This window comes from Saccostrea echinata, unplaced genomic scaffold (assembly GCF_033153115.1).
Source record: "Saccostrea echinata isolate AGI-Se365-2 ecotype Australia unplaced genomic scaffold, CSIRO_AGI_Sech_v1 ptg000011l, whole genome shotgun sequence".
Lineage (NCBI taxonomy): Eukaryota > Metazoa > Mollusca > Bivalvia > Ostreida > Ostreidae > Saccostrea > Saccostrea echinata.
The window spans coordinates 518,463-540,763 of NW_026889760.1; the positions used below are offsets into that span (position 1 = coordinate 518,463).

Sequence of the window (22,301 nt, forward strand, 5' to 3'; positions counted from 1 at the left end):
CTTCTGTTGATCAAAATAAGTTGGTTGCATGAATGACAAAATTCCAATAAAGGACTAAAAATTCATACAGAGGGAAAAAGTCATCCTTATTGTCAATTTTTAACCACGTTTTACAGCATTCTTTTTAACAGGATGTTTCTATGTGATTTTGGTTTATGAATATGAAAACACTTACATAACATAAAATAATGGGATATAAAATTCTTTCAGAATAAACATTGTAAATTTTATGTTCAATACTATAAGAGTTTCAAAAGTCTCTTGAACCTGACAAGCTCTTTCATCCTATCAGAAACTAAAAAGGATTACTGCACTTAAAGCCAGGTTTTGGGTCTATTTCTGTTGCTTCTGTTGCTTATTTCACTTTTGTATATTTATGAAAGAATCCTGTCAGTTTGGAACCAAATTTAAATTTTATAATGATTTTAAACTGTGCTACAATAAAAAAAATTCAATAATTTTTGTCATTTCTGCTTTCCAAACATAGAGAATTTAAACTTACCTGCCCTTGACTGAATATTAGATATGCATGAGAGGTGAAGCTAACATTGCGAAGATTTTATATCCAAACCATCTTTTTCACCTATTCAGCAAATGAAAATGCTTATATTAAGTGATTCATTGAATTTTCTGGTTTGTCAATCGAGCAAATGAAAAATAAGCTCAAGGTAGTCATTTTGTACGCATATCATTTTAAGTAGAATTTTGATGCTTGAGATACCGGGTCGATTGTTAGCCTCCTTACGCCTCTTATTGGCTAGTACATTTATTTATTACTCTTGATCTATTTAATACATTGCAAATTTGGTTTGATGTTCCTTCAAAAGGCTTGTCAGTATACAGTTTTAAATTGATGCGAAAGTGTTGACGTGATAGAGGGCGAAAAAAAGACATTGGTGAGTATATCGTTAATGCATACAATGTAATATTTTATAAATCTTGAATCACACATTCATTTTATATATAGATCATATTTTAAATTTCCCAAAGATACCTTCTTTTTAATGAAGACTTTTAATCTATTATTATATTTATTATTTGGTTATTTGTGTCTAGTTTTAATTTATAATTTGTCTGAAATCTAAGAGTCTTTTCTCCCAAAAGATTAAAGAGGAGCAATTCTTAACATGTAGAAGATACAAATTTCCGTCATTTTAATCAAGTTATTTAGCATATATGAAATTTGCTCATTTCGATAAATTTTAGAATAATATTGAATAGAAAGTTAGTAAATGAGCTTTGAAATTTTTTTACTGAGATTCGTTTGAATAAAGGTAGTCATTACATTTATAAATTAAAAGACACGCTCGAGCTCCATCTAGATAAGATTCAGTTGGCAAAGAAAGTTTGGGAGTTCAGTACTACTATGGCGTATTCTGTTGAAAATGAAAATTGGGTGAATACAAATTTTACCGCAAATATAATGTGCCAAGGCATTGGCGAAAATAGAATTTGGTGCATTTTTAATATCTTTCGACCGTTCACGGTAGCTCAGTCGGTAGAGTGCTCGCTCCGTGATCGGGAGGTTGTGGGTTCGAATCTCGGCCGCGACAGACCTAAGTCGATAAAAAATGGGTAGCACTGAAGTGAAAGTTGTGAGTCCTTCGGATGAGCCCTTAAAAACCGAGGCAGGCGTTGGCACGATAAAGATCCCTCACTGCTCAATGGCCCTGAGTGCCGAGTAAAGGTCATAATTTGAAGCCCTTCACCGGTATATGGTGACGTCTCTATATGAGTGAAAAATTCTCGAATGGGACGTAAAACAACATACAATCAATCAATCAATCAATATCTTTCGAAATTTGTTTAATGCAGATGTTGTGATTTATTCAACGTCCTTTTTGGCCGTCAGTCAAGCACACTCACATTATCCTCAGATATTACAAAATGTGTCAGACACATTCTTTTTGACAATCCCTCGATCAACTTGTAAATAAAAAAGTGTAGTTCGCTGAAGAAGGAGTTTGGAATTTGGTACGCCGATTTGATTCTTTGTGAAAGTTGCAAATGACAAAATGTCTATCCTAGATTCTTTTAATTCTTAAACTGCCCGTAATGAAAGTAATTCTTCTGTTGGTTGGTTCCTTTTGACAATGAAATAATTGCATCTACTAAATATATGCTTAATAATTTAACCTTTTTCTGTAACTTGCACCACAAGGCAATCATACATATATCCTATACAACTGAGGGGATACACTTCAAATGTCGCTCTGCCTCTATTATTTTCATTGAAGAAAAAAATTAAAGAGGTAAAAAAGGCAAATTGAACTTCGTTGTTTCTTGGCAGTATTTTAGCAATTCTAATTACAATTAGAATCAATAATTTATATGCAACTATTATGACAAATTAATGTAAAAGGAACAAATACTGTTGAACAAACGTTAGTTAAAGTGTCACTTTTTACGTTTAATTTCAGTTTGGAAATGGGTCTGATGTTTTGCATAGTAGCAGTTCTGAGTGTTTTGATGCAGATTGGTGGAAATATTGATCACTGTCCTTTTGAACTAAGATGTAGATGTTACAACTTCACTAATGGTATTCACGCCGACTGCTCAAATTTAGGCCTTATACTGTCACCCTTTTTCTGGACAAATGTAACAAGAATCAATCTCAGTCATAACAATTTAACAGAGCTTCCAAACAGGAAAAAAATACCAGATAACATACATTATTTGGATCTTTCCCACAACTTTATCACAGCCTTTAGAAACGATTCATTCAAGGGGCTGTGGACTCTGTCAGTATTAAAATTAAATTCAAACAATTTCTCTATTACTGAGAATCTAAGTATGAAAGTTTTTGCAGATTTAATCAACATTAAAACCCTAGATTTATCTGAAAATCCTAAGCTCACTTTTCGAATTTTACCAATTTTGACATATGGTCTTCAAAATTCCACTATTTCCTCCCTTTGCTTGAACAAAATTCACTGCACATTTGGATTAGGTACAGAAATTAAAAAGAATGATGTTAGATATCTTAGACATACTAACCTTACAGAGATACATTTGTCAAGCAACAGAATTGAATTAGTGGAAAACGGAGCAATTGATTCTTTTCCAAAAAGTATTAAAAGAGTATCAATTGCTGACAACAGATTGACGTTCGGTTATTACCTCTTCGAACTTAAAGCATTGACAAATTTGGAATGGATTAACGCAAGTTTACAATATCTCTCCCACAACCCCACTGATGATATAATCCACAACATAGAGTGTCGAAATGAAAATAGAAAAGAATATTTCATATACCCGCATAATTACTCATATGATTGCAAAAATAAGGGCCGTGAGTCGCCGACGTTGTTAATGGCACATAAAAATAGAAATGGAGAAAAGTCTACAAGATCTGATCGACAGAAAAGTTTACGAGACAGCCTGAAAGAAGGCTTTCAATTACCACCAAATATGAAAAAGATTTTTTACAACGAAAGTGCGTTACGATTTGAAATACCAGCCATGTATTCGTCTGGAAACTGCGTAAAGGAGGTATATCTGCAGGACAATGTTTTATATTCATGGAAGGGTCCTATAAAAGGAATGGATAAACTTCGAATACTAAATATGTCCAACAATTTTTGCTCTACAGTCTCCAAATCTTTTTTTCAATACCTTGGGAATCTCTCAGAATTATACCTGAACAATAACTTACTGGGTTTTAGTCTGTTACCAGATACAGAAGGACAACTATTTGCAAGTCTGAAAAACTTGATTATCTTGGAGTTGAGAGCGAACCGAATTTCAAATCTACCAGTTCAAGCTTTTAAAGAACTTCGAAATATTAAGATTTTAGATCTGGCCGACAATACGCTCAGCGCTCTAGACTTTAGCATTTCCACTTTAAAAAATTTAGAATTTCTTGATTTATCTGGAAACCAAATCCAGTTTCTTTCAGATAAAAATATGAAAGACATTGACCGACAGACAGATCAAGTAAGTTTAACTTTAAATCTTGTTAGAAATCCAATTTTGTGTAATTGTAAAACTGTCATTTCTAAAGTGGATGGTAATCGGTCACGAAACTAAGAAGATCAATTTTAAATCATTTGAAAAGTACTCCTGCACCGCATCATCCCAAAGAAAACCATTACTGTTTTCAAAAATTAAAGAAAAGATTGAAAAGCTAGAAAAAGAATGCAATTCCTATATGTATTTGATTATCTCCATGTCATTCATTATTCTCCTTTTCTTTTGCATTCTTTTGTTAGGGCTATTGTACAGATATAGGTGGAAAATTCGTTATTTTTACTATATGACTAAAAGCCGATATCATGGATATAAATCTGTTAGAAGTGACAGCCAGTCAGATTTCAAATATGACGCATTTGTTTCATATGCAGATGAAGAGTTGTCATTTGTTCAGAAAATGATTTCGGAATTAGAAATAAATAATGGGATACGTTTATGTATTCACCATCGAGATTTTGTTCCAGGATATGATATTTCCGAAAATATTATCACTGCCGTCAACAAAAGTAGAAAAACAGTCGTTATAATGTCTCCAAACTTCATCAATTCAAGTTGGTGTATGTATGAGCTACACATCGCAAAGATGGAAGAAATATATTCTCGAGATAATGAAGGCGTCCTCTTTTTGATATTTTATGATGCTGTTCCTGCGGACAAAATACCGTTAAGTGTAATGGATCTTATCAAGCAAAGATCGTACATTGAATTTCCTAACGATGAATATGGAGATAAGGTTTTCTGGAGGAAAGTTTCTGAAACCCTTAATGATGAAGTTTTATGTTAGGCACGAGAGTATAATTATTTCACAAGTGGGAGTAGAATGGATATATTTGAATATTGTATCAAACAGATTTGACCTTTTCTTGTTAATGAGACTTTTTCGGAACTTGGTTTTCAATGTCTTGGTTTTTTTTTATGCATATCCATTTTCATCAATGGCAGTGGATTTTAATTTCAATATCTATCGATAGAAGATTTATACATGTAATATTGGACTATATGGTATTTATGTATAATATGCATAGTTTCAGTTGGTGCAAGGGAGATTGATGTACATAGCTGAAAATGTGAAACCCTTTGTTCAGTTGAAAAGGCTTATTTGTTTGGTTTTTTTTTTAAATACTAAAATGTATATTTTGTTCTTTCCAAAACATAACTTTTTCCCCAGTTCAAATAACAATAAGTGTCATGAGAATACAAAATTCCTCAAATCTAAATATACTTTCTTTACAATGCTCATTGAGCTTGTTCCTTGGATTTATTTTCTAAGGAAGAAACATGTTAATTTAAAGTTGTGTTGTACGTGAAATATATTTTCATGCAAGAGATAGATTTGACAGCATTAAAGATAAAGTTTTTTTTTTCCAAATTAAACATTACATTGTACATGTACTCATTTTGAGCCTAGTTGTCGGTTCTCAAAAAGTTCTAGATTTTGTTATTTTATCAGCTTGGTTGTCTTTTTAAAGTCACCTCGAATATTTTTCACTCATATTAAGATGCCACCTCTTTTCGGTGGAGAACTGCAAATTTAGACCTGTACTTACGACCTTACCTTATCTTATTATTAATATTTCACTTTTAAATTGTAGCATAATTCAGTGTTCTGACTGCTTTGTACATGTTTAACTATTCAACGTTTGTTCTTACATTATTTGTTGAATAAATCTTTTTATATACTTGGTCTTACTTCTAGAAACTACATTTTACTCTATCGTCTGTAGTTATTCATACGCTGTGTTGTCCTTACCGGATTCAAAGCATAAGGATGTTTTTAAATACATGTGTATAATGAATATATACCTTAATTTTTGTAATCGGTCTTCTATTTCTGTAAGTGTTGTATTTCCAGTTGGTGATTATACATTGTTATATTTGTTATGATGTACATAAACTTTTGTGACTAAAGTGGTTCTGTGTGGGAATTTATGTTGAAAATCAGCTTCCTGTACGAGAGTGGCTGATAGATTGTACAACAAACTGAATAAATCGAATCTATACATTTTAGGGATTGTCTTCTAAATATTCTTCCACCACAAGAAGTAGTTTTTGTCTAATTTAAGAGTCTTTTCTATTTAACGGATTGTTGTACAATATGCATTGTTTTTAATTTAAATATGAAATAAAAATTAATGTTTTATTGATAATTTTGATATTACAGGTCAATAAAAAATATTCTCACAAGCTGACGAATGACATAATTCAAACTGGCAGTCTTAATACCACTCATGTATTATACTATAATACAAACTGTTCGAAAGATTAGAAATTTAGGTTAGGTATCTTCTTGCATGAATGGAATTTTTGACGAGTCAAGCTTACGACAATAACTAGGACCGAACAAGGAAGTGTTTAAATTATACTTGTAATTGACAGTGTTTTGAATCAATGCTCGAATGCTTTATGCACAAAAACTGTCAAGTATTTATTCAATAGCATCAATGCATAAGGGAAAAAAGCTGTAAAATGATTGCGACTGCTTACCTGTCTGGTTTAGCATTTTCACATCATATTTACTTGACCCTCAAACTTTTCCAAAAAGCCCTTACAGTGCAAAAGAACAGAAGTGGTTTTAATCAAATTTAGATACTTAAAACCTCCAAGGAACTTTTAGAAAATTTAAAATCACAATGTTTTACCGAAATCAATAGCATCAAAATAAAAGAAATTTTCACGATTTTATAAAACAATTCCCCACGATAAACTAAATACCGGGATTTTTGACATTATAGACAACAGCTTCTTCAATACAAATTGAGTACTCCAAAGTTGATATTAAAATGATGCTTGAGTTTCTCATTGACATATCTTAGTACTTTTAGAGACCAGACTCCGGGATCATGAAACTTCTTAAGCTTAAGGATGTACAACACACCTACCCCAAAAATTTCCTGTCGTTTAATCTTCGTTATTTTTGTATGTTTTATACATGACAATGTCTACTATGTGTATGTACATTTTGGTCAAAATCGTTCGAGTCGAATTTGGACAGGAAGTTCCTAAAGTTACCTCCCTTTGGCTGATCACGAGTACAAAAAAATTTCAACCAACTAACTAAAAAATCCCTTATTTTAAAATATTTAAGGTTAGCCTAGCTGTTAAAATTTGCTGAATTGTTCGTTTAACTATTAAACACACAAGCAAAGTGAATTCGTAGAGGTACACTTCGAGAAAAACGATTTTGAAGAATTTAAACTGAAAAACTGTCGTTCATTTTGCATTTAAAAAATGCGTGATTTTCAAATGAAATATATTTTTTATAAAAAAAAATCTGTCGTTTAATTTTGAAAAAAAATGATTACTTCTTGTTACTGGTCATCAAAATATTTTTTATTTTTTTTTTAAACGACGCGTTTTGAATTTATAACGGAAAATCTTCCCTCCCCCTCTCTCCGTAAGTTACGTTTCTCACAGCGTCTTTCAGACTTGGGACGAAAGCAATGCCATGATTCTACAAATACAAATAAAAATTCCTGGCTGGAAAATATCTTTTACTTAAAAAATGTAATGTACATTATATTTATCATAAATATAAAACTTTACATCTGCATTCAAATGAAGATGAATAAGCAATTTCTGAAATTTTAAGACACCCCCCCCCCTCCATTCTTCTCTGCAATGCAGGACATTAGAACTTGAAAAAAAGAAAAAGAAAAGAAAAAAAAAAAACCATCGGTTACGTAGACCTGCATAATATATATAATTGGCATTTTGAACTCCTTAAGTAATGACCTTCATTCGTGTATACAGATTAAATATTGACTACTAATATTTTTTGTTATTCTAAATATTATTTTTTTTATATTTATATTTAGTAAAACTATTTTTCTTAGGATTTTATGACCACGTGTCCGGTTTGGAGTTCATGCACACAGGTGCAGTTTCAAACCTTTATATGATTTCTACTTGCATTGAATATTATTTTTTTAAGTTAACCAACAGTGGTGTATGTACAACTCTCTTGCGATGAAAATGGAATATATGTACGTATAGGTTTTAAGTTATTTCTGTTTCCAAACGAGGGGGGTGCCCGCCCTTCCCATCCCCCGGATATTGTATCCTTCTGTTGTTTCAATAAGTGGAGATGATGTATTTGTCCATATTAACTTCAGTTGTACCAAATTGTAAATTATTTATCAATATTGAAATTATTCATGTGCCTGAATCATCTACAATGGTATCATCTACATTGGTATCGATCGTTTTGTTTTTTATATTCGAGGAAATGCGAACTGAAACTGTTTACAGTAAAAGATTTTCTCATTGGGGCGCAACCGTTGTATTAATATCAGTAAATAAATTTTCACTGTCGATACTTACTTTAATTTGTATAAACTTTGGCTTTCAGTTCTTGTGTGACCTTCTGAAAACGGTTACGCTATTTCATTTTTTTTTTCAAAGAAAAGAAAAGCAAGAAAATGTTTATTTTCGTAATATGATGATATTTAGACATACCGGTAACAGTTATTCTCAATGTTATGAGGTCGATTGTAACGGGGAAAAGCAATGTAGAGTAGCATTAACATTTTTAGATTAGAACATTGCCTTTGTGTATATCATAAATACAATATTAAAGAATTTAAATTTAAATTAAAGAAGTTTAAGGAACCTGTCTTTTTTTCTTTTTTATGGAGGGGGGAGATTTATTGCAATTGCGCAAATGATCAAGGATAGGATTTGGTATTCCTAAAAAAACAACAATAAAAACCTCTATTCTATTTTTTTTTTTTTTTTTTTTTTTTTTTTTTTTTTTTTTAAACATAAAATTTCATTGGGATCGTATCGCTTGTCATTTTGACGCTTCGTAATTAACAACAAATTTAATGTTATGTTAAACGTTTTTTTGAAATCGCAAAAGTTATCTCCCCCAGTGTGTTGTACGTCTTTAAGTCAAAATCTTTCAGTTATATTGAAATGTTGTAGACGTCAAGCAGACAAAAATTAAAATATTTTTCAATATTGCTTCACACATTAAGTGTTGCTATCTTCAAATTTTGAGATTCATTCAATAATAAATAGACATTTTACAGCTGATTGAAAATTTGATTGAAGTCTAAGTCTGTTTCATGATCCTGGGGTCTGGTCTTTAAACAATCTGTGAAGAATTCTCATAGGTACAGATTGTGTCCCGCTAAAAGCAGACCTGTTTTTGTATTCTTATGGAGCAGAAACTATTCAACATAAAAAGAAGTTTCTAACTTCCAATTCAATATTTAGATATATCGACGACAAGTTATCAAACATTATTTTCATTCCTAGGTTGATTCCATCCATTCCTATATCGAACTCGAAATAAAAGCACCACACAGCTTCATAAATCTGTTTCATATTTACATTTTTTAATAGAGAAAGAGATTACGGACAAACTAACAGCTAAAGTTTATGATAAACATGATTAATTGAATCTTTTTATCGTAAACTTTCCTTATTTACACGTATGTAGTAATATTCCATTATCATCTGTATTTGGAGTTCATGTCGTCCAGTTGATTCGATATGCAACAGTATTATCCTGGGAACTAACAATTTCTAAAACGATACAGGCTATTTACAAATAATTTGATGATATAATTAAGATATGAACAATTTCGTTTAAGGTCAATATTTTGCAAATTCTGTTCGCTACAATTTCTTGTTTGCATATACAATCTGTCGTTTCGTCAAATGTATTTCTTACAAATTGTTTGGTCATTCTTTTCACATTGATTTGCCAACGGATAATTATATTTGCAGGATCATTAAAAGGAGCGTACGGCGAGTGTAACCGGTTGAAATGGGATGCTTACTTCTCCATAGTATCTGATACCACCTCAGTGTCCAGAGTTTTTTGGCTGCACTTACAATTTGTATTGTTTAAACTCGACTTAGCATGACCACTGTTAGTTATCTTCACATGTCATCAATATAAATGGTCTAATGAAGAAGACAAAATTGAAAATGAATATTGAAAGTAAGTGTCGCAATCAGGAAATTCTCTATCTATTTTAGGTCCCATATAGAACTAAAATATTGTGCCCACTTGATATATCTCGTGCAGGTGAACATGTGATTTCTGAAGTATAACAGCCAATCAGAGAGCTAGGCACAGTCAAATATTGAGATAATAAATTGTATTATTACTGGGCGTTTTTTACATTAGCGTATGACATGAAAATAAAGGATAAAAATATATGTATCATTTATTGGTATTAAGTCATCCACATAATGCTACGATATTTCACAAATGAATTTTTCATCGGTGGTTACATGTACTACATAGCTTGCTAAAATCATTAGAGAGGTATTGAGTCAGGATATATCTATCAATGACGTGTGTTGTGAGCAAATATTTGCTCCTTTTTTAGATAAAATATATACATGTTATTCCTTAAAACTGAACTGAGTGGTAACTCGAGCATTTATATTGTGTGCATGATATATTACTCCTCTGAATGATTTTTTTTGTTTAATTTTGCTTGTCTTACTCCAATAAAACACCATTCTCCATTCAAAAATAGTAAATTCATTAAAATTACACAGATATACTTTACTTACACAGATTTCATCAAGAACCTTTCAGTGATACATGTAAGTGATACATATACCATAGCAATATTGAGATTCTATCTTTCTAGCAAAAATAACTAAATATTCATGTACAGTTATTGAAGCAGAGCGTTACAAGCAAAGTTACAAACATGCCAAATATCGTGTCTTCCATTCAAGAACATGTTGATATATGTAGAAAATTGCCTCTAAGCTTCTTTACTCTTGTGGTCGGTAGATATTTTTCACGATAAAATCTTAAGAATCCTGAATTGAATAGTGATCATATAGAGGAAAAGACTAAAAAATGAGAACGAGTATACTTACTGTGAATTACCTGAACAAGTAAGTAAGAAGGTAATAACTCTCATTTTAGGTCAAGGCATGAAAAGAATATTATTGCCATGAACTGCTTACTCCCCTTATTTTCAAGATATGTGTTATTTTAAACACAAATGATCAATTTATCAAATTTAAAAGCATTGTTTCTGTATATTATTTATATCTTGATTAAATGCACGGAAAACACATTCTAAATTTGAAACACTGAAAATACTAAATATGCAACAAGAGATAAAAGATTAATAAAAATAACTAATATGCCAAATTGTTAACTGCGTGAACAAATAGACGAGAAAGTACGAGACTTCTTCAAACGTCAGTGGCATAAATTCCTTCATCATTGTCAAAAAGACTGCAAAGGTTAAGAAAATAGCCATACAAGTACTCATTGTCTCTCCTGATCGGGCAGGAATCACGAAGAAAACTACATTTAATGCAGATAAAATCCACACAGGTAGAAGATGTGAACACACTGAAAATAATGCCTTTCTTTTGATGTGAATATTGAGCAACACTTGTTCTTCTCTTTGTTCAATACCAAGGACATCTTCTAAAGATGCTGTACCGCTTGTAACTGTCCATTCTATGTGTTCAGTAAAATATCTCAACAAATCTTCATTTAGTGTTAGTTGTAAACGAAGATTTACAACACCCGGGAATCGATTTAAATACAAAACGGTACATATCTGTTTATCAAAAGGACAGTATTTCAAACTAATTTTGCTTGATGTTGAAATACTATAAGAATATGACAGGTCAACTCTGCCCTTAGATGACAGAATTGACGTCGAATCTTCAGAAAAACAATGACGAGAAAAGCTTCATTATGAATATAAATTGAACTTGGAAACCACAATTGTTTTGACGGTAGCGTGACGTATGTAATGTCATTGTATTCAGATGCATTCCAATTTAGACGTTTGTCAATCCAGTTCATTATTGTTGCCATTGTCAAAGACAGGACTTGAGTTTTCTCATCCACACTGTTTATAGAGAATATATAGAAACTTGACGTGGTATTTAATATATCACTGCCATGTTTAATCGGTGGAACCAAAGGATCCGAGTGATTTTTTTTATGTACTGGTATAAATCTGATCGGGTGAGGCAATACACGCTTCGAAATATGGAAACAAAAAAAAAAAAAAAAATAATGGCCATTACAACCAAAGAACATACCTCCATTTTCATTTTGCAATATTAATTTTCCATGCGTAAAGTCAGCCTTCAGTAGTTTATCCGCTGTTTTTTTGGTTGATTGTGGATTTAAATATCGGAACCAAATGAATAATCATTTAGGAATTACTCGAGCTTTGGCTACGAACAGTGGAGTTTGTTACACTGAGGATTTACTCTTTGACACTATGGCAATTTAAACAGTTTCATTTTTGTTTATTATCAAACATGCCATAAAAACTTGCAAGAATATAAATCAGCAGAATTAATGGACGGTGCATTGTCTTGTCGTAGACATTCATTAGTGTTTGCTAAACCTTTTGAATACAGAAAATGTATTTGACTTATACAATATTAAATGCTCGCAGATTGCTTGCAGCGATTTATGACGTTTACACACCTTGGGTGTTCAATGCTGAAAATCTAAGAAAATTTTATAAACTAGTATACAAAATTTGATTTTATATTGCAAGATAAGAAAATCAATAGGTCTATATATTTAAAGGAATATTATACAATTATGGACTTTTTCTGCGGTGAATATGGTTTGATATTTACCAGAAGCATTTCAGTATTGATCAAGGGTTTACTATATATTCAGGATTTTAATAGATAAGATATTGAAGGCGGTATGACTAACGAACTTAATTGCAGAAAAGTTAGTAATGTCCGGATGACAATTTATATATCTTCAGGTCCATGTTTTCTTAAACCATCATATCCATCGAATTGTTAGGATAATATTCCATCAATAGGCTTGCCTAACGTTTCTTTTGTTCAGATATACAGCTCGCCCCGGCCGTTACAGCCAACGTTATTTGAGGTTTGAGGGGTGTCTTTCCTCGAAACTTCTTTCTTCCCTTGACATGATCATGATTAGTATCCATACCTCTTCACATGGTGAGCAGTTTGAGCTCCATTGCTTAGGAAATAAAACCTTCACAAAATAAATTTGCTTAATTTTTCTATATATCAAATTGTATTAGAGTAAATTACATGCTCCTGTCCACAATGAGAAGGTGAGTCACGTGAAGATATTTGAAAGAAATGACTAAATGTTTAGATATTGTGTAAGATATCTACATCTCAGAATATGTTTAAGAGATTTTGTAGTGTAGAACGTCTGTTTTCATTGGATGAGTGAGGAATTCTTTCCCTTTTCTCTCAGGATGGTTTTCATAAAAAGCTTTTATTTCAGCGCATGCTTCCTCTTTTTGAACTTCCTCAAGGCTTTGAATATAACTGAATGTAGTCCTTAAACGTACTAAGTGATCAATGGACCCCTAGAAATGTAGAATAATCTTTGGGAAAAAAACGTGTTATGGAAATATATGTACATGACAAATGATGAACGTACTCATTTTTCATATATTTTAATATATATATATATATATATATATATATATATATATATATATATATATATATATATATATATATATATATATATATACTGAATTAGGATGGAAAGATATTTTTACGCCTGACTTGTTGTCATTTGAATTCAATTACTTAATTAAAATAATGTTTGAAATATAAAATCTAAAATATTGCTGAAGACTTATGCTTAAATCGTTGCCATCAAACACTTTTCTTGAAACCAATCGGACCTGGTCACAATTGTCGAGAAATTGTTTCCATCTCATGTCATAATACTGGGGTGAGTCCTTTATCCACTTTAAGATAAATTTTTGGAAATCCGCATTTAAAAGTGAGCTCTCATCTAAAACGTTCCAAACTAAAACTGTAATTAAAAAAAAAACAGAAATATCTTTATTTAATTCAGAATACATTTTATGAATGTTACACGTTTTAAATTATGATTATTACATTTATACATTTTGACATTTTTAGATCATACCAAAATTTCCTCCTGGTTTCAATACTCGGGCAATTTCGGAAATGTTCTCTTCATTTGCAAACCAGTGAAAGCATTGAGCAGCAATTATGGCCTTGAGAAGGAAAAAATATCTCAAATAACGTCCAAAGGGGTCAATTTTCAATGAAAGCCATTCCTGTTAAAGGATTAGTAAAATTAAGTTCTCCAAGATTAAAAGTCATTGTTGCAATGTTTCATTTAAAACTTATGTCCAAACAAGGGAATAATAGGTAAAAATAAAATAGCTCCTTTTGCCGTTCAGATTTAAAAAAAAGAAATTTAAAGGACAGATCACCAGAAAAACTCATTTATTACTCTCATAATGAGCTTTCTTACTTTAACAGAATTGTCAGGAAGTGGTATTTTGTTGGCACTGCACTGTCTTGTCTCTACAACAGGGATTTTTTCTTCCAATGTTTTAATGAAATCATTGGATGGTTCTGTTACTAGTACTTTCATTCCCTGAAATTAAAAAAAATATTATTCATGCTGCAGTCATTACTATGATCTACGTTATTTTAGTTATTTTTCAAATAATTTAAATTGGCAAAATATTTTTAATTAATAAGAAATTTGCTTATATATGATATTTTGTTATTAAGTTTGCTTTTCCATTATTTCTATTAATTTTATTAATTTGTTTATTAAATTATTTTGAAAATATACCTGAGGACAGTGTTTCAGCAAACATTCTGTAAATTTGCCTGTTCCCGCTCCTAATTCTAAAATATCGTACTCACACTCTATTGAACGAAAAACACGTGTTATGCTTGTTATGATAATTTTACAATAATTATATTTTTCAAAACTATAAAATAATTACCACTCGATATGTACAGAGAGATAAAAGTAAAAAAAAAAAATCTTCTGAATGTGTATTTTTAATTAATTACCTCCATCCAACAAATCCACTGAGTCCGTTGCCATTAAAATAATTTCTTTTACAACATCGTCGGTATAACCAGGACGATACGTCTCGTAGTTCCCTCCCTTTGTGTTAAAAATAAGAGTATTTAGGTCACAATTCTAAATTATTTTATCAGTGCCTAAAACCTTATATTTCGTGTCTTAACGTTTTAATGTGTTACAGACATATTCATTACTGACAAATCTTTCGAACGATTAATAACGGTATACTCTAAAATGATATAATTTTTCCTCTAAATATCGGAATTTGAACTGTATGGATAATGCAAATACTTACATCAACGAATCCAGCTTTTGCTAAAGGTATAACACTAATATTCCTGTCAGAGGACATCCTGTTACATGTACAGTAAAATGTTAATTGGAAGACAATAGGCTAAATACACATGTCAAGAGCGTCCGAGAACACGATTTCGTAAAATATTCATTGATCTAACTTTAAATGGGACAGTCCAACGGCAATAAACTTTATCTTCGCATAATAATAAATATTGGTGACTAAGCAAATTTATAGTTATGATGTAATCTTTAACATTAGAAAGATTTTGAAAACATTTCCTGTCCATGAACAGTATTGACGTATTTTTTAACAGCGTCTTAAGTAGTAGGCAGCTGGCTATGTAATACCTTCGTTTATGACATAGAACTACATGTAAGTGTAATGTTGATAAGAGTAAAGGAGATATGTCAAAAGTAATGACCTTCTGAAATCTTGTCCAGCCTTTTTTCGTGTGACATTTTTCGTGGTGAACATTAAATTTTAAAAATGACACGGTAAAATCGTATGAAAGAATAATGTAATTATCAGTCTAATTGTCTTAGATATGATTATATTATTCCTAAAACTAATAATAGTTAAATAATTTTATGACTGTAATAGTCATCGTAACATTTATTTCAAATCAAGATGAATTGTAAATGTGGAAATTTTTTTATCATTCGTATCGATCAATTCTGTTCACAGGTATTCGCCATTTACGAAGTTCCAATAATCAAATCGTTTTTATACCAAATCCAATCATAGATCTCAAATCTACATCAAGTACAGGGGCAGCTGATATACTCCATATATGTAACAATGAATCAGTATGAATTGTACAGAGGTAAAATGGGGGGAAATATTTTTTGAAGCAATGATATCCATTTTTAATGTAATATACGAAGGGTTATCTTGCATAAAAAGTTGGTGGACTGACGCCATAAAATAAAAACAACTTAGCTGGTACGTCGATGATTTTTTACACATTTATGGAATGAATTTAAAAACTATACTGTATAACCTGGGTTGGGTTAGTTTACGCTTTATAAACCGCGAAGAGCTTTATAAAAAAGCGTGAACTGTTCCAACACTGGTTATACCAGTAAAACTTGGAAAGATATTGAATTTATTCCTTATAATTTAATTTTCCATCATTAAGTGTAGAAAAAAAAAGAAGAAAATTTACCCTTCAAAAATGCCTTCAAATTGAACATGTTTTAAATGTAACGTCATGCGGATCGATAAGTTTTTGACGTAAGTTATTGTGACGTAGGCAGCACAGGTTAAAAGATATAAAGTATTTTTATCCAATCAAATGACGTGTTACATCCAAAATAAAATTATTCAACATCATTTTTTTCTGTTTACATATTAATAAACTATCAGCTTTGAAGAGTTTTTTGTAAGTATACGACGTATATTTATAAGTAATGAGTCTGACGATGAATTTAAATTTTCACGTTCATTCACTCGTGTTATGTAATACATTTGTTCTACATAATTCTTAATTCATTTTCTCGATTCTTAGAGATTTTATCATAAATGCAATAAACACTGTTAAAATAGGGTGTGTTTGTCTTTTTGCCGCAATTTAAACTTTCACTTTCAGTGGGAAAAGCAAGAATAGTTGGAAATTTTTGAATTTGACGGAGAAAGACAAAAAATGTTCAAATTAACTGTTTTTAATTGGCATAAAGGGTTCAGAATGAGGAGAGACATATTATATGCCGAATCGTGGTGCAGGTGTACAAGGTCAATCACTTCGAAAAGTAATCTTGGGCGCTTGTGATTGAACTCAGACAAGCAGACTTAGCTGCCAAAGTCAAGTGAGGTTTTTTTATTTTTTGTATATATTCAATTACATCACTTTTGTTAAAATCATTGGTTCATGAAGTTTTAAATTTATATAAAGAAGAATGGTTTCAGTCAGTATTTAACTCTAAGATACCGTATAGCGAGTTTCTTTAGCGGGTGTAAAATTTGGCGTTTTGCTTGCTCAAAGGTATGCCAATAATTTTGGCAGAACTTTTTTTGGCGGACACGGAGTTCCATGACTTTGCAAAAAAGAGGAAATTTATTTTTTAGATTAGTAACAGTACTTTAAATATACGTTTGAATACCAATTTACGCAAGTACCAATACCAGTTGAAAGACGTAAAGTTTAACAACAGACTGATCAAAGTTATTCAAGTTATTTTTCTTGTATTCGGTACTAATAAGCAAGAGTGCAAATTTAGCGATTAAAATTTTAGCGGTCTACTACAACACCGCAAAAATAAGCCAAAGTTAGCACCCTGCTAAAAATTCCCCCTATACGGTAGCTCTTGAAGAAAGTATTCTATGGCAGAGGGAGCAGACGTTAAAAACAATGATGTTGTCAGACTGGATGGTCAAATAATATCTTTTGTATTCAGTGACACATTGACAAATTCTCATCGTATAGACAATTTGTATGAAACAGATGTGGCACTTTTCTTATTTACGTAGTTTAGTTAGCAGCTTATTCCACTATCACATGCATATAGTGTTTATATTTTTATATGTATGTCTCTTATTTTATAAGCTGCAAATCTGTAGCTGGCTGATCTGGAAAAAAAGTTGGGATGGACGACCAAAGAGCTTGAGATGGCAACATAAATATAAGGAGATATAAATCGAGAAAACATCACACCTTTTGTGGTCAATAAATATACACTTTTTTCAATTGGTGGCAATTGGCTCTCTGGTCGTCCATCCAAATTTTTACAAACTAGCGAGCTACAGATCTGCAGCTACAATTTTATCATATTATAATACATTTTATCAAAATTTAATGATTCTACATGCATGTGAAAAAAATATATGTAATTGACGAAATCTTGTTAAACTGAAATCAAAACGAAAAGAGTATACATTCATTTGGATCAACGAAAAATAAATACGTTTGCATTCAACAATACGCAAATATGCTTATCTGCTTAACTAATTTTGTTGTACCAATTTTACAATTTCAGCCTTGCACTTCATACAAATGATTAACAACAGTCCAGCGAGGACCCAAAGCATGTAGCTGATAATGACATATTGTACTACTCATTCCAATTAAAGGTGAACTAAATGAGAATTTTACTTGCATAGATACGACAATATATGTAGCATTATATATTTATAATAAATTAAAGTTTCTATTAACAATGATTGTGTTTCAGATAGGGCCAATTAATACAGAATGATATTATAGGGTAATGTTAATGATTTCATTTTTCTATAGTTATATATGAAATTCATATTAAATTTCATATCTACAGAGTAAGAATTACAACATTTCAGCCAGATATGTTATGTTTTGCACGATCCTGAATAACATCCTTGAAAATACACATGTACAGGAAGATGTTTTTATTTTAAGATATGTATACATTTATAAAACATGCATCAAAATTACCACTGCGTTACAGAATGTAACACTTAATTGTTTCATCATTAAATTTATCATAACGGCTACTGGTTCAAAACAAAATCAAGCAATCATATTATTAACAACACATCTAGAATATAATGTAAACCTCAAAATATCATCTATAATATAAATATACAAATTGTGGTCAGGAGTTATATGTACACTTATTCCAATCTTTAATGATTATTGTTTGGTTGATACAGTTTAACATTCTTAATTATTTAATATATACATATTATATTCACAAGCATACTTCTTTTGTGAACAATGATATATATCTGTTGTACTTCATTTATTCCAGTGCATGTATTTCACCCGTTCTCTAACTTACTGATCAAATTCCTAAATTTATATTTTGAAATACTTTTCTAGTATTCAGATTTTTTATCTTACTAATGCAAAAAGAAAAAAAAAAACAAAACAAAACAAAACAAAACAAAACAAAACATTTTAATATTCTACAAAAAATGCAAAACAGCTTTCCTTTAACCTTAAGGTGAGTAACACTCTATGACATTAGCGCAGAAGGATTTCTTCGTAGATTTATATTATTTACAAATGATGTTATAATAAAAATATTTTTATTTACCATCTAGAATTTTTCCGTAGGGAATACAAATCTTTTACAGCCTTGTCTCTTGTTACTCATGAGTAATTGTCAGTTTAGAGTCTATGAGATATTAATTTGGATATTTGGTTCTTAAGGTGTAAGGTTCTTTTAAATTTCCTTTTTCTAAGATAAATAACAAATGATCAAAACAAATGTAGATAAACCAAGAATTAAAAAAGTCATTATAAGCATAATGGAGTCAATTTTGCGAAGAAAACAGCTCTGCAGAAATATTTTGCTGATGCACACTTTAGTCTATCCTTACTGTTGCTAGTAATCAATTTATTGTTGTTGTTTCCAAACTCAGCATTAGAGGGTAGGAATTCAACGGCACTTTCGGATGAAGCTGTTGGCAAAATTTTAGTTTCAGGTTTAGTGTTCAATTTGATTGTTATGAGAGAAACTGTAGTAGAAATCGCGCAAAGAAACAGATGGAACGCAACAAAAACAGTTATATAAGGAACATCCGTGGAATTTCGAGGCATTGTTTGATCAAATAAGGTCAGAAATACAGTAAATGTTAAAAATAGAGTCAAACAGTACGCCATTCTCTCCCCTGATGCTACAGGAATTAAAAATGTCAGAGAATTCATCAAAGCCAGAATAATGACAGGCATAACCGTGCTCAGTATGAAATATTGGTACCTTCTTCGGAATTCCAGTGTGTAAACAATCTGAGTTAAATCAAACTCAGAGTTATGGATTACAGCGTGAGTAAATCTTTTGAACTCCCACTCTCCGTTTTCTGTGATCTCTTCAACATCGTTCTCGGATCTTGCACGCGGAATAACCTTCTGCATCCAGTCGGTCGTCTGCCATGCTCCAACTACCATGCTACATTTTTGTTCATCAAATGGAAACTTTTTCACAAGCAGATGACATTGCACTGTATACTTAGCTCCTGGAAACCATGCCACATAACCTTGAGACGTGATGGAAACGAAAGGATGGGCTCCAAGGTCATGGATATGTTCTTCAGAATAATACAAGGATATATCTGGTATCCAAACTTTTTTATAAGGAACGTTGATTCTTTTGATCCCCGGATGTTTATTGGCATCCCATGTCAAAAATTCGTCCTTCCACTGGACATTAAACCATCCATAAAATGAGATAAATTGGAATCGTTCGTCCACTTTGAGAACAGTTTTGATTACCATTGAAACGTTTACTTCCACAAGTTCGCTCTGATTTCGTCGAGGTTTTGCAAGGGTAGTGTAGTTTTTGAAAAGATGGTCTTCAAAGGATTCTGTGCAAATTCCACTGAACATTGCCTGAATTATTACAAAACCTTTTATGATATCCATTATGCCACTAAAGTTTAATTAGTTTATAATTATAATTCGACGCAATTTCTGTCAGGAAACACCTCGTTCGATGCTCTTTTCAATCCATATACATTTACTCACGGCATATAAATACCAGAAAGGAATGATAACTCTTTGTTACAAAATATGTTTTCCTGTTTGGACTTTGTTAATTAATGCAACTCAAAACGAACGGCTTTTCTAAACGTTGCCAAACGTTTCTTATATGGTTTCCTTCGAAGTTTCCATTTTTGAAGCTCACTGTGAAATGATTAATAGAATAGGCACTTTATTCTTATTGTTCCAGACATGGCTACTTTGAAATAATGGCACAGTCATTGTGCTCTGCATACTTTTAGGCGATTTCCATGGCTAAAAGCAAGACCAATCGACAATACAGATGTTTGAAATGTTAAATTATATAGAAAACATGCATTCTTAATTGCTCAGACGGGATTGTTCACATCATCAAGATAAAATGCATAGAATACTGTGAAAGGAAAAGTCGTTAATATTCTATAGCCTGTGGGACAGTCCAATCGCTTCTACAGAATTTTACTAATGCATATTGTTCTCATTAAACTCTGATAACCTTTTACAGAATAAACAGAAACCTTTTGTTTCATTATTTGTACATGGAAATGTACCTCCCTATGGAATTTCATATCTAGAGATACGCGGTAACTTTTGTAATGTTGAAATACATGACATTTGACGACAAAACTGTGTTCATGTGAACGTCACTTTAGTTTTTTTTTAATTTTAAATTTCTCTCTATATTTATTGTATAAATAACTTGAGTTTAATGGTTTGAAACTTCATGAAAATTCTTAACATTCAATCCCAACAGTGTTTTTAGTAAACATGTGCACGAATTCCGTTATTGTGTCGCCTGCAGAGCAGAGCGACACTTAAGAATCACTTTACCCGGCGTCTGTCTGTCCATCTGTCACCTTAAGAACTGTATAAGGTATGGATTTAACATTTTGCACATATATTGCGTTGCACTTAAGCTTTTGCAAAATACCATTGTTATCGACCTCGTGAACTTTGAACTTGACCTACTTTTTAAAATAGCTCACTGTGTCGATATACGGTATATTTTTGACATTTAAGAGTTCAAATTCATGCTATTTAGCATGTGCACGTTTGACATAAAATATCAAGAAAATTACTAGATTTGCAATCCACTTGACCTTGACCTTTGACATACTTTGCAATAATACTCCGGACGGTTGATTCAACTTGTGTCTCTTTTGATTTTGTGAGGCAGGGTTTTGATATTGGCATTAATATTATATGTTTGAGAACTCATGACACTGTACATTGAAACTGTATGCTATACAGTTACCACACAAACTGAAATTTAAATGCTATGAAAATACATCGGGATCAGTATACCAAAATGATCGTAATATAGAATACTGCAGTAAAGAAAGACTGAAATCTCTTTTGGAGGATAGTTGGATTAAAAACGTATTTTTCATGTTTTGAAAGGAAAAATAAATATTTCTAGTATGTAATTTCAATTCATTATTCACTCTAGCTTTGAAGTTTGGGGAATCATAATACTATTTAAATGTCAGATTTTATATGATAAATGCTATAATTCTATCGGTCTTATTATTCATAATTTTTTTCTTTGCTATTGTAAATCATCATAATCTAGCAGCAAATAAATAACAGGCCACCATGATGCTATAAAGCAGGCGACGTATGTGTTCCTTGGGGCATTCTATTTTTTAAGTTGTACTGAATGCGTTCGATTTGTTAATACTGCGTACTAAACATTTGATTAGTGTGTTGGTTTTGTTTTCTTTCATTTCTACTTTGACTTTTCTTTAATATAGTTTTAATATCTTTTA

General features: G+C 31.4%; 1 protein-coding gene and 2 pseudogenes across 1 annotated transcript; 1 reads left to right on the forward strand and 2 right to left on the reverse strand.

The window, feature by feature from the left end:
- Positions 1–2,427: 2,427 nt before the first annotated feature.
- On the forward strand, positions 2,428–4,773 carry LOC133184844 (toll-like receptor 4; annotated as a pseudogene).
- An 8,056-nt stretch (positions 4,774–12,829) lies between these two features.
- Positions 12,830–15,155, reverse strand: LOC133184845 (uncharacterized). Its single transcript, XM_061319923.1, has 7 exons — positions 15,099–15,155; positions 14,788–14,884; positions 14,561–14,637; positions 14,231–14,356; positions 13,877–13,967; positions 13,626–13,759; positions 12,830–12,937 (listed from the first exon to the last, which is right to left on the reverse strand). The coding sequence occupies exons 1-7, from the start codon at positions 15,153–15,155 to the stop codon at positions 12,830–12,832; spliced, it is 690 nt and encodes a 229-aa protein (XP_061175907.1).
- Positions 15,156–19,124: 3,969 nt separating this feature from the next.
- On the reverse strand, positions 19,125–20,568 carry LOC133184782 (neuronal acetylcholine receptor subunit alpha-7-like; annotated as a pseudogene).
- Positions 20,569–22,301: the final 1,733 nt, after the last annotated feature.